Genomic DNA, 13402 nt, shown 5'->3' with positions numbered 1-13402 from the left:
TAAATATATATAATTAAAAATATGTATATATATACTTGAATTTTCTTTGAATTATTTTCATTTGGTCTTTAGGCACACAAGGATAGGAGCTTTATCCATAACACTTGGAACTTTCTTCATGATCCTGTTGAGTAAGCACTGTAGAGGCAGGTGAAAGAGGTTGACTGACGTCTACAGGAGAGGTTATACTGTCTACCTGATTAAGATATTTTTTTCATTGTGGGGCCCTCTGGTGAGCATCACATGGGACCTAAAATTTTCCTATGTACCAATTCATAGAGGCTCATTCACATACCTCTTCTTCAGACTTTTTTGTAATAAGTCTTCCAGTCTTATTCCTTCAGTATTCCTAATCATCCTGCAGAAACTATTAGCCATTATATATTAATATGCCTAGGTTATTAACTCAAGCAATTTCTTCTTTAGGCAAAGTAGATGTCATGGTAGGTCCTCCTACTGTGAAGATTCTCTTTCATTTCTTAGTCTGACACCTTACCCCCATTACCGCCCCCCACCCGGGTTGGGGTGTAATGCCTCAGCAGTGTATTTCTGGATGTTGCTGGCATTAAGTGAGAGCCATGTATAAACCAGATGTTTACCCCCTCTGATGTGAAATTCCCCAGGAGGCCATCTGTATTGTTTGATGGAGAGACAGTGATGTGGAGGAGTAGATTTTTGATAGTTTGAATAACCTATTTAAAAACTTCCTTGTGCCTTTGGGCTTGCTTTGTCTTATATGTTCTGTATATACCACCTCTGTTTAATGAAGGAGATCTCCTGTGTACATCTACTTTTTATACATTAAAAAGGGTGGCATGCTTCCTGAAAGATGTATGTAAATTTTTTCTTTCCCATAAACCTATGTGAATGGTCACAGGGCCTTTTAGGTGAATGCCAGGAAGACGGTTTTGGTATAATGCAGTATAGGATTATTTGAGAGTACCTGGTTGTCTCTTGATGTAAGGAATTAATGGGGCTATAACCTGAGTAAAGTATGGGAATTGGGTGAAGGCCTGTGACTAAATAATGACAACATTTAGACTTTGGTGAGACTTCATATTCTGGCCCTATATACTCCTCTTTCATCTTTTTATCTTTTACCTCTGAGCTTTGGGGTATTCTGTCAAAATTTTCTTCTAATTTATCTTTATTTTAGGTTTAATTTTCCCATTATAGTTTTAAATCTATCATGTGTGTATAGTTCATCCTAATATTAGTTGTTACATTTTCACCTTTTGACCTTTTTGAGAACAGGACTTTTTTATTTTTTTTTTTTTTTTCGTACATTTTTTTTTTTGGGGTAGCATTTCTTTTTTTTTTTTTTTTTTTTTTTTTTTTTTAGAGGTTCCCTCATTTTGGGGAGAGGACATGCAATGTTTTCTCTTACTCATCCTCGTAGAAATAATTTGATGCCTGTCAACTGTTAACTCAGAGTCAAGGAAGAGTTGAGCTGTATTCTGTCACAGTAGACGATGGTTCTTGCCTGAAATTGGGGATTATTTGTATTTCTTGAATATTTGCCTTATTTTAGAATCCTAAAATCCACAGATTAGCTGTGGTAGAAAATTTTGCCTTGATGCTATAGATTCCTTCCCTTTTCCACTTGTTATGGCCAGTCATGCCAGTGATAAGGTGTGGATGTACCTAACCTACTTCAGTGTCTTTCTATGCTTGGCTTCCCTTAGTGGTGTCCAGGTCTCAGCTGATTTCCCTCAATCAAAGATGAATCCCCGGGTTGCATAATGATGCTGATAAGAGTCCAAATATTGCGAATTCAGCATAAAGTGGGGAGTGCAAACAATGTGCCCCTTTTTGGTTCACCATCTGCCCTTTCTTCTAGCACTCACCTCTTTGAGTTATAGATTGTTGGAAAGAGTCTGCATGAAGGAAAGTGGTTGTCTTACAGGAGGAGAAGGAGCTCCCCAATGAGGCTAATTTGGCTCCTTTCATTACACCACATCTGTCCAATATCCAGCTGGAATTTGTTAAAGTTTCTGGAAAATAAAGGTTGCTCTTCTCTGTTTTCCAGTGATGATATTCTTCCTATTAAAAAAAAGTTTTGTAATATTTCAACGAAAATTTTAAAAGTATAGAAAGCAGTGAATGTTAGATTTTGTTTATTTTACCAGCATCTTATTCGGTGTGTATAATTTTTATCAACATGTTTAAATTTGATAAAATACAGGCATATAATTATTTTTAGTTTTATGTTTATGTGCCAAACATAAGGCTAATTGCAGTTAACTTTGATAGCTAATGAGTAATTATTATTTGCTTTTTAGAAAATGGATTCTACCTCTCTCTTACCAACATTTTTAGATGTGGATCTGACAATATCACATATTAAATGTCTTCCCAAGGATATTCTGGTGAAATTTCAAGGCATAAATAATAATGAATGTGAGTTTGACTACCACATATTGCAGAGAGAAATACAACATACTCCAAAAGTGAAAAATAATGTGGAAATTGATGAATTTTGTTTGGTGGAAGAAAGAGTATCTGGAGAATGGCAGAGAGGAAGAGTCGTGGAAAAGAAAAATGAACTCTATACAGTGCTCCTCATAGATCGTGGAGAAGAACTAAGAGTTGCTGGTCCACAGATTGCTTCAGCCTGTGGCAATTTATTTGAGCTACCACCACGGGTAGTATTTGGTATTTTTGCGAATATACTACCAGTTGGGGAAAAATGGTCCCCTAAAGCTTTGAATTATTTCAAGTCATTAGTAGGAATACAAGTGAAAGGTTATGTGCAAGCTATTTTACCTCTGCAAATGTTTATTTTTGATGTGCCAAAAATTATATCTCAGGCTCTCGAGTTACAATTAGGAAGACTTGTTGATGGAGATTCATTTCGTCTTATTGTGGAAATGTTAGAATTCCCTCAACAAATGCCAGATTTATTGCAACATAAAAGACCTGAATTGTCATTAGGTAATAAAGACATTTCACTTGATATTCAACATGTTCTGGATAAGTTGCAGCCATCTTTGTCAGTAGGAAGTACTGAAAGTGTAAAGGTATCATCTGCATTGAGCCCTAGTAAATTTTATTGTCAGTTAATTAAATGGACTCCAGAACTAGAAAACTTGACAGCACATATGACTTTACATTATGATACCATCTGTCAAGAAACTAGTCCCACGTGTGATAATTTTGGACTACTTTGTGTTGCCAGAAGGCAAAATGGACAGTGGCATAGAGGAATTCTTCAGCAGCTCTTGCCCCCAAATCAAGTAAAAATTTGGTTTATGGATTATGGCAGTAGCGAGGCTATACCCTCAATTTATGTAAAGAAACTTAAACAAGATTTTATTTTAGTACCATTATTTTCATTTCCATGTTCTCTGACATGTTTGCACAGTCCAGATAGAGATGCAAGAACATTTCAACTGAGGGTATTTAAACAGGCCTTATTAGGACAAGTAGTATATGCACACATTGATTGGTTCAATAAGGATGAGCGTTTGTATTACGTGACATTACAAACTCAAGAGTCTACAGTTAATTCTAAGTGTCTACTGAAGACTGTAGGCACACAAGTACTTTCTCCGATGTCTGATTCAAAAATATCCAATATCTTGAGTGAGACAAGTGTGTCTGATGTAAACAGCTTTGCAGTTGAGAGTTTTATGGGAAATATTGAATGGTCAATAGACTCTCTAAATAAAAAAGGCATTTTAAAAGTAGGTTTTCCCATTGAAACAATAGAAATGGAGATAGAGGCTGCCTATATAGCTTTTATAGCATGTGTATTAAACCCATCAAATTTCTGGGTACGCACTAATGACCATCAGAATGAATTTCAAGAAATAATGAAAAATATAAACAAATTTTATGATTTGTGTGAAAACGATGAAATGATTCTAAGAAAACCTGAACCTGGATTATTTTGTTGTGCTAGATATAGCAAGGACAGACGTTTTTACAGAGCTGTCATCACTGAAATTAATGGTTATAAGATTAATGTTTATTTTTTGGATTATGGTAATACTGATTCCATACCATTTTTTGATGTAAAAATTTTGCTTCCAGAATTTTGTGAGTTACCTGCCTTAGCAATGTCCTGTTCACTTGCACATATATTTCCTGTTGAAGATTTATGGACTAAGGCTGCAATTGATTATTTTAAAAAATTAGTTTTGAACAAAGCAATTTTGCTTCAGGTTATAGCAAAAAAAGATGACAAATACACCGTAAATATTCAAAGTGTTGAAGCCTCAGAAAATATTGATGTTATCTCTCTTATGTTACAAGCTGGATATGCAGAATATTGTCAAGTAGAACTAAAATATTTTCCAAAATCTGTAAGTGAATATTCAATGTTAAATTCAAAATCTAAAAACAAAGTTAATATTAAAAAAGTCATATCTGCCCTTCTTGAAGGACCTAAATCTAAAAAGTACCTTTCAAATAACCTGGTAGAAAATAACTTGTCTTTGCCAAAGTCCCCAGCTGTTAATGTCTCAGATTTAAAAAATCCTTTCACCTTGTCTGTGGGACCTGAGTCATCCTGGTCTTATAAAGAATATATATTTAAACCAGGAACAGTTCTTGAAGTTAAATGTTCCTATTATTATGGCCCAGGTGACTTTTCATGCCAACTCCAATGTAAGTTAGAAGACCTAAAATTACTAATGGAGCAAATTCAGAATTACTATAGTATTCATTCTGATCCTTACGAGATTGGGCAGACTGCTTGTGTTGCTAAGTATTCTGGGAAGTGGTACAGAGCTGCTGTTTTGACTCAAGTATCAAAAGAAGTTGACATAGTATTTGTTGACTATGGTTACCAAAAAAGGGTTTTAATTAAAGATCTTTTTGCAATTAACCCACGTTTTCTCTTGCTAGAAAGCCAAGCCTTCAGATGTTGTCTTAACCATTTTATTGATCCTGGTAGTTGTAAATTTTTCAGTTGGACAAGAAAAGCATTCAGAGACTTGCGGAATTTTATCTCTTCATCTAGAGGGTTATTGACTTGTATCATCTATGCCTTAGTTGTTATACATCCCAACCATTTATATAACTTAGTGGATTTACAATCCTCATATACTAGTGCAAAAGAATTTCTTATGAATCGTGGCTCTGCTCAGTATATCACATTATCAGAGACATTCCCATCTTTAGTTAGTCTTTACAGTTACTGTTATTCTTCCTTTAATATAAAAATTGGAAATGAAGAAGAAGTATATATATCTCACATATATAGTCCCAAAAGTTTTATTGCCAGCTTGGCAGAAATATTAAAGATCTAGAGATGATAGAAACAAAAATCACAGAGAGCAGTAACCTCAAAAATTGTCCAAAATATGATTCTAATAAAATGAGAGTGTGCATATCTAAGTATGTAGAGGATGGTCTCTCATATAGAGCTTTAGCAGTACCAACAGATTCATCATCTGAATTTCAAGTCTATTTTGTAGACTTTGGAAATAAGCAATTAGTAGGAGAAAATATGTTGAGGGCCATTTCAGCTCAGTTTCCAGAGTTGTTGTTTACACCTATGCAAGCTATTAAGTGTTTTTTGTCAGATCTTAGAGATGTAGATATTCCAGCAGAAATCAGTAGTTGGTTTAAAGACAATTTCTTGGGAAAACCATTAAAGGCGATAATATTGTCCCAGGAGTCAGACGGACAGCTTGGTATAGAATTGTATGATGGATCTCAATATATAAATGAGAAAATTAAAGTATTGCTTCATGCTTATGGAAAAAGACATTGTGACCAAGCATGCTGCATGGAAAAGAGTAATAAAATAAATGAGAATAAGAGACTTACTACTTCTTTGAAAGGCAGAACAGGAAACAACTATTGTCCTAATGTGATTAATAAAACTAGTCCAGTAACATATTCCGAAAGAAAAATGGATCAGTTGATGCATCCCAAAAGTATATATGCCAGGTTTTTGAAGCCATCAGTTTGTTATAAAATGGAACCTGTGTCAAAAAACAAAATGAAGAATTCTTTGAATGATGGGCTTAAAGGTATAAAAATTGCCCCTGGAGCTGCACATATTCTTGAGAACAGGGGTGTGCGTCAAAAACCGCTAAAGGTTGTATCACAGTCTTTTATCAGAGCATTAAATCAAACATCCTCACAAAACCCATATGACCTTATTAGGCCACGGATTAAAGACCTTCCTCAACCACAAATTTATTTGAATGCCAAAGTTAAAGGATATGTATCTAATATCAGTAATCCAGCAAGTTTCCATATTCAGCTTGCTGAGAATGAAAGTATAATTATCAGACTTGCTGATGCTGTAAATACAACAGCAAGGAGATTGAAAGAGAGAAAATCAGTTCCACCTCTAGTGGGAGATCTTGTAGTTGCAGAATATTCTGGTGACAATGCCATTTACAGGGCAGTTATTAAGAAAATTTTGCCAGGAAATTCTTTTGAAGTAGAATTTATTGACTATGGTAACTCTGCGATAGTAAACACATGTAAAATTTATGAACTTCAGAGGGAATTTTTAACTGTTCCTCAGCTAGGAATCCATTCTTTTCTTAGTGGAGTAAAATGGAATGAGCCTGATGAAATATGGGATGACAAAACTGTGGATTATTTTACTTCAAAAGTACATAACAAAACAGTTTATTGTGAATTTTTGAAAAAGCATGATCAGAAATGGGAAGTAAATTTGATTTGTGATGAAAGATGTGTCATTAATGAACTACTGAAATGGAAAGTGTGTTCAAAACTACAGAAGTCAGCATTGCAAATGCCTCAGGTTCTGGATCAAAAGGTGAGCCCAGGTGATAATAATGAAGTGAAGAAAGGAAAATCAAATGAGTCTGAAGGTTCTATGAATTCGAACCAATAGCTGTTTAAAATTCCTTTCGAAGAATTCAAACCTGGACAACTTGAAAAGCTGAAATGCTTAATGTTTCAAAAGTGGAAGATTTTATGTGAAGTTATCCAAAATAAAAGATTTTATCAGATTTAATAGTATTAATTACTAAAGAAGAAAAAAATTCCCCTTTTATCAATGGAAAGTATTGAAAAGGTTTAGAATGCTTGGCAAAATCTAAAAATATCTCGAAATGGCATCGTTCAAAAGTGGAAAAAAGTATGTTGATGATAAAGTACTTGTTTTTTAGTAGATTGTGGTATCTATGAATAGTGCCTGTATGTAATACCAAGCTGCTTAGTAACGAAATAAGAAGTATTCCTAGACAAGCTGTACCTTGTAAATGGATTTGGTTTGAAAATTCTAAGAACATGTCATTTGAGTGCTTATTTGCTCATTTGGAAATAAATATTCTTTTCCTGAAATATTTAGATGCTGTTTGGGAAGTAGAAATTTTGGTAGATGACCTGTTACTTTTGGAATACTTAAATTTGAATACAGTTCATGTTGAAGAAAACAAACTTAGACCTGCAGAAATTGTTTACAACATTGAATCTAAGACTCCTATATCATCATGCACAATAAAATCATTTACTTGGGTTCAATTCCAAAATGATAGGCAGTATTCTGGTATTGCAACTGCTGTTTCTGATCCATCAGACTTCAGTATTCAGTTAGAAGATTTCTTTGACATAATGAAATATCTTTTTATGTTGCTTTCTGATCTCCCGGAGACCTTACAAACATTGCCTCAGGAGTTCATAATTCCCGGTTCTAGTTGTTTGTTCAAATATAAATCGGAAGATCAGTGGAATAGAGTAGAAATTTCTGAAGTCTCACCTCAGTCTTTATGTCTTGTGTTGATTGACTATGGATTTTCTTTTTATATACATTATTCAGAAATTATAAATCTTAAAGTTGTTCCTGAGGAATTTTTGAATTTGCCAAGGCTGAGTTATCCATGTATTTTATATGGTGTCTTACCTGCTAAAAGAAAACATTGGAGTGAAGAAGTCAAAAGCTTTTTTCGAGATTTCCTAAGTAAACCAGACCTAGTTTTTCAGTTTAGGGAATGTAATTCTGAAACAAAACTGAAAGTAGATGTCATGCATGAGAAAAAGAATTTGGCAGATATATTAGTTGCATCTGGTCTCGCAACTTCTTCTAAAGATTCAGCTTATCTTGATGCAATTTCTGCTACTGAATCTACTAAAAATCCAGTATAAATTACAGAGTAAGCCTGTTTTCCCATTGTTAGATCAAAATTGTTACAAAAATCAAAATATAAATTTTACATGCACTGAGAAACAAAAGTATAAACAGAAATCTACAAAGAGGAAAGATGTCTGTAAGAACCTCTTAAGGAAAATTCGTATTAGTAAAAAATCACATTCTAGAAATTTAACAGTGAGAAAGAAAGTTGGTAGTGGAAAACATTTCCAGAGTACCATGTTGTTTGATACATGTACAACAACTTCACTTTGGGAACTGCCCGATGGTTTGAAGAACAGCAGTTATGTTGAAGACATTTTTGAAAAACTACCAACCGAAGGAATACAGGAAAATAAGACAATGAACTTGAGAACAGCAGTAAAACATCGCATGATAATGAAAACAAAATCAGAAGAACACTTAAAAGGTAAATAGACATTTTTATAAAGTAGATTATTTTCTGTAGAATCTTTTTTTTATTCTTTAAAAGTTTTTCATGTACTAACATCCACATTGAAAATAAATGGCAGGAAAACTTACGAGAAAATCTGGATAAACGGATGAACTGGAAGTGGCCACTATGATTAGAAAACGTTGCTTCACTATCTTTACATTTTTTGAATGGTGAAGTTTTTAGAATGTAGTGAAAGATTTTAACCACACATGCATGCACACATGCATGACATTTCACAAATAATTTCAAGGGTTTCATAAAACTCCTAAATATCTGTATATCTCATGTTAATAAATCTTGCTATTATTAGTGAGCTTCCTGGGCTCATTTTGAAGAATCATTTTTTCTGTTATATATAGTTTTATATCATATGAAATGTCTTTAGGTGTTTTAAGTGTGCTTCTAAAATATTTCTGAACCAGATAAATTTATAAATAAACTGATTCTAGCATATTTTCTCTTAAATCTTTTAGATGTCAAACTGACCCTAAAATATTGTTAAAATTTTAATATTTTATGCACTACAGTATTGTCTGATTTTGTTTATCCACATTACATTCATTTTCTGTATGGATTAGTTACTGAGGATTTTGTAGGCTGTAAAGAATGTTCCCTGGCAAATGTTTGTTTTGACTTTATAAATAAAACGTGTATTATTCCACATTCTGTATTATAACTAACGTCATAACAGGCTATACTCTTTCAGTGAGTGGAAATATCTTGTTTTTACTGATGTAATGTTAGAAGGTATTTTATTTGAATTTTACCTAGATGTTTTATAGTGAATTGATAAATGCTTTACAATTGGCGCCCCTTTCTATCTAATTTTCGAATCTTTCCTGATAGCAGTAGTGGTTATTGTAGCGATAGAAACAGCTACCACATTTTGAGTGCTTATTATGCTTCAGGCACTGTCTCAAGAGTCTTATATGTATTACCTCATTTAATGCTTATTACAACTCTACAAAATATGTTGATATAAAGGTCTAGGAACCTAATAACTAGTACTCCACTTCGAGTTCTAAACCACTTTCAAATAAACCTCTTCAGAAGGAGAAAGATAGTTGTTAAGCAAAATGTCACACTTAAACAAACAAAATAAATAAAACCAAAAACAATATTGAAGACTGGCTTATATTAATGGAAAAATTGGCTTACCAATAATGAAATAAGGAATTATTTAGGCTTACACAGACAGTTATAGGCACAGACAAGAGAATCTTCTTGGGAGGGTACCCATGTGAAACAGCCTGAAGCAGTTCTCCCCAAAAAGAAAAGGAGGAGGAAGAGGCTAATCAAACATAGGTCTTTTTCCTTCCAAATGGACCAGTGAGATTGACCTTATTTCTGGAAGGCATAAGTAAGAAGAACAAAGAGGCTAGGAGTATTATGCTAGGAGAGTGCCCCACCCATGAACCTCCACATGGAAGGAAACATCAGGAGTGGGAAAGAAGCATTTTCCTCCAAGCTATTATCACTGCTTTATGGATGAGTCTCAGGGAAATTAAATATCTTGCCCATGAATTTAAAGCTGGTAAGTAAGGAACTGAGATGTTCAACTCAGATTTCTCTGACTGCTTTTGTTTGTTATTTATACTGCCTTTTGAAAAGTAGTTAGCTTACTTGGGGAAGAGTTTCCTATAAACTCTTGGCACCAAACCATGCATTTTGGCTCTTATGTCCTTTATTGTTCCCTTACCTGTGCATGTGTCTACCTTCTAAAGGGGTCTTTTTCCCCATCAGATTCTTTAAGGACCCACTTTGGGTCCCAGCTTCTATCTCATAGCACTCCTAACACACAGTGAATCACTGAGTGAGTTAAAGTAGCTGTTGTAAAAGCAGTTAGAAAACCAAACATTAAATTATACTTCAAAACACAAATTTGAAGTCCTATGTAAGGAAAAAAATCATGACTTTGTATGACAAATATAAGAAATATAGTTTCATAGACTAATAATAAATTTCCATGCTTGCTGTAATCATAGCCTTAAAACAAAGCAAGAAAACAACATTAAAAAAAAACTGGTTTTATTGCCTTTACTATTTCAGCTCCTACCACCTCTATTACTCTTCCACTATTATTGCCTGCAGGTACTCTGGGTCCAGGGCAAAGTGATTTTAGTAGTTCTTCTTGGTTTAAGACATCAATATTTGAAAGAGTCTTACCTACTAAAAAAGCATAAAAGGCACTCTATCACAGTGGTTCTCAACCTTGACTTTGCATTGGAATTAACAAAGGAAGCTTTCAAAAAACGCTGACGCCTGGGTCCCTGTTAAAAATTAAACATTCTGTTTTAATTGGTCAAGAACTGTGACTTTACTAATGGGTGTTTAAAGCTCTCCTGGTGATTCCAATGCACAGCTAAGGTTGATAATCACTACTCTAGAGAGGACTGTAGATAACTTCCTGAATTATTTTGTGAGAAAAAAATAATTTTAGGCTTTATGTGTAAAAACTCTTAGAATCTATTCTTCCTGTATTTGAAGTGCAGACTATACATAATGAGTCACAGTAATTTTGAGCTAAACTTAATTCAGAGTAAATAGTAAAAATATTATCATGTTAGAAATGGCCTAGATGTATAATATGTTTACTTTATCTTGCCCAGGTATTGTTCTAAATGCAGAAGTTGCCATCCTTTACACTTGGAAAATTAGCTTAACTTTCCCATAGTTTCAGCCTATTTTAATATCAGTGTTTAAATGTTCAGGGTAATTGTTTTTATCTGTAGACTATTTTCTCCAGAACAAACTTGTTAGTCTTTTTCCGGGATGTTTTCTCATTTGTTTTGTTTTTTAAAATCATGCTTTCTGGCCCACATGCTTGTTTTTGCTTGAAAGTCCTTGTGTAGATTATGAGAACTAGAGAATGTAATAACCCGTTCAAAAAAAGCACAAGAAATATCTGTTCATTCTTTGCTAATGAGGCAGTGCTTAATGGTAATGTGTGCCTATCCTTCTACAGTTGCTTATTTAACTGGAAGTCATCTTTGAAAGAAATCTAGAGTGATAACCCATTTTTAAAGAAGAGTTTTTGATATTTTAAATATGAAGTAACATCTAGACATCCAGAGGAGAATGGCTGATAGACATGTGAAATGTCAGACTGAGTCTTGAGAACACAACACTATTGAGTCATAGAGATTTATGAATTGCTTGCATTGAATAGTTATTAAAAGTATGGGCACTGAGGCTGACTCCCTGAGTGTGAATATTTGCTTTATCCCTTATTAATGATAAAACCATGGATAAGCTTTCAAACTCTTTTGTGCCTCAGTTTCTTCTTGTGTAAAATGGAGATCATAATAGTAACTACCCCTTTGGGTGGTTGTGAAGATTAAATAAATTAAAACATGTAAAGCATTGCAGTGTTGCCTGGTACATAATAAATGCTCACTAACTGTTAGAAATATAATCATCCTGATAAAACTATATTTGTTTTGAAAGTATTTTTGTGAAATCATAAGTTAAAATAATATTTGATGCTGCTAAGCAAGAAACTGAACTATATTTAGGGTGAATACACACAGATGTGTTTAGTATTGGTATAATGGTTACATTCATCATTAAATTTCTATTTGGAAGATAGGATTTATGAGTAAGAGATGATTTATGAGTAAGAGGTGATTATAGTTCCAGATAAAGAATAGAATAGGTTATATATATTTTTTCCACTGTAGACATATATTGCTAAATGAACAAGTTTTTAGTTGTTACACAGAATTATGTATAGCATGTGTTATATAATTATACATATAGTATATGTTATATATACTATATGTAGTACATATAACTATATGTATAGATGTATATATAACATATGTTATATATACTATATGTAGTATAGTATAGTATACTATAGTATAATGTATAGTATGTATAACATATACAATATGTAGTATAGTATACAATATGTAGTATTGTATATGTATGTATACAATATGTACATATTGTATATGTTATACATACTATATATTATACTATATGTTATACATATAGTATATAACTTGTTTATGCTCAATATTTTCCTTATTTACCTTTTATATTGTGACTTTTAGGAATTGTTAAGTAAAAGGAATTGTTAAGTAAAAGTTTATAGTTTATAGGAATTTGTAAATGAATAAGTCTTGAGTAACTCTTAATGAGACCCGTAATGCTTTGAAGATTATATTACAATATACTCATGATTTTTTGTTTTTCAGTAGAATAAAATGGAAGCTCAGATCACGTAACAAATGATATATAGGATACCCAGTAATTACTATGTTGGTTGAGACACTGTAGAGCTAGAGTAAAGGTGTTAAGCATAGTACAACAACTTCCAATATTAAATCATGTTAAATGAATCTAGATTTTTCAGGTTTTTTTTCCCCAGGAGACCTTGTTAGATTGCTAGATTGCTGTAGAAATTTTCTGTGACCTAGGACATGATAAAAAGATTTTAAAAGATTATTACTTAGTAATAATTTTTAAAAGATTATTACCTAGTAAATGTGGTTCACCAGTGTGAGATATCTTGAAAATATTTTATTTGATGAACTATTCTTCTTTGTATGTGGTTTCAAAGGCAATAAATACCATTTTACCTTCTGACGCTTTACACGTCTTCCCTGACCTTTGTTTCAGTTCCTACTTTGTCGAGTTATAATTGCAACTGTGGTTAATATATAGAGAGTTAGTACTACCATTTCCCTGGAAAATATAAGTGCTTGTAGGAGTGACAATTATTAAAGGGGAATAGAGAAGTCAGACATAATCTCTTCTTTCCTTGTGTTTAGCTCATAGTATGATAATTTTCTATCATTTTATATTTAGTAATATTTAATTTTAGTTGGGTTTTATATTTTTGGTTATTAGCTACTTGGAGATATTTGTGATATTCA

At 33.0% G+C, this 13402-nt stretch overlaps 1 protein-coding gene across 1 annotated transcript in view; it reads left to right on the top strand.

Moving 5' to 3' along the window:
- The window catches only part of TDRD15 (tudor domain containing 15), a 77229-nt gene extending 68057 nt beyond the window's left edge, over window positions 1-9172 (top strand). Inside the window, 7 exon segments of the mRNA XM_017876833.1 lie at window positions 2283-5211; window positions 5214-6885; window positions 6887-6928; window positions 6930-7066; window positions 7069-7092; window positions 7095-7121; window positions 7124-9172. Coding sequence (XP_017732322.1) covers window positions 2286-5211; window positions 5214-6885; window positions 6887-6928; window positions 6930-7066; window positions 7069-7092; window positions 7095-7121; window positions 7124-8079 — 5784 coding nt within the window. The 5' untranslated portion in view covers window positions 2283-2285 and the 3' untranslated portion in view covers window positions 8080-9172.
- The last annotated feature ends 4230 nt before the right edge of the window (window positions 9173-13402 follow it).

This window comes from Rhinopithecus bieti, unplaced genomic scaffold, assembly GCF_001698545.2.
Source record: "Rhinopithecus bieti isolate Rb0 unplaced genomic scaffold, ASM169854v2 scaffold_7681, whole genome shotgun sequence".
Classification (NCBI taxonomy): domain Eukaryota; kingdom Metazoa; phylum Chordata; class Mammalia; order Primates; family Cercopithecidae; genus Rhinopithecus; species Rhinopithecus bieti.
This window is presented reverse-complemented; position numbering and strand designations above follow the sequence as displayed.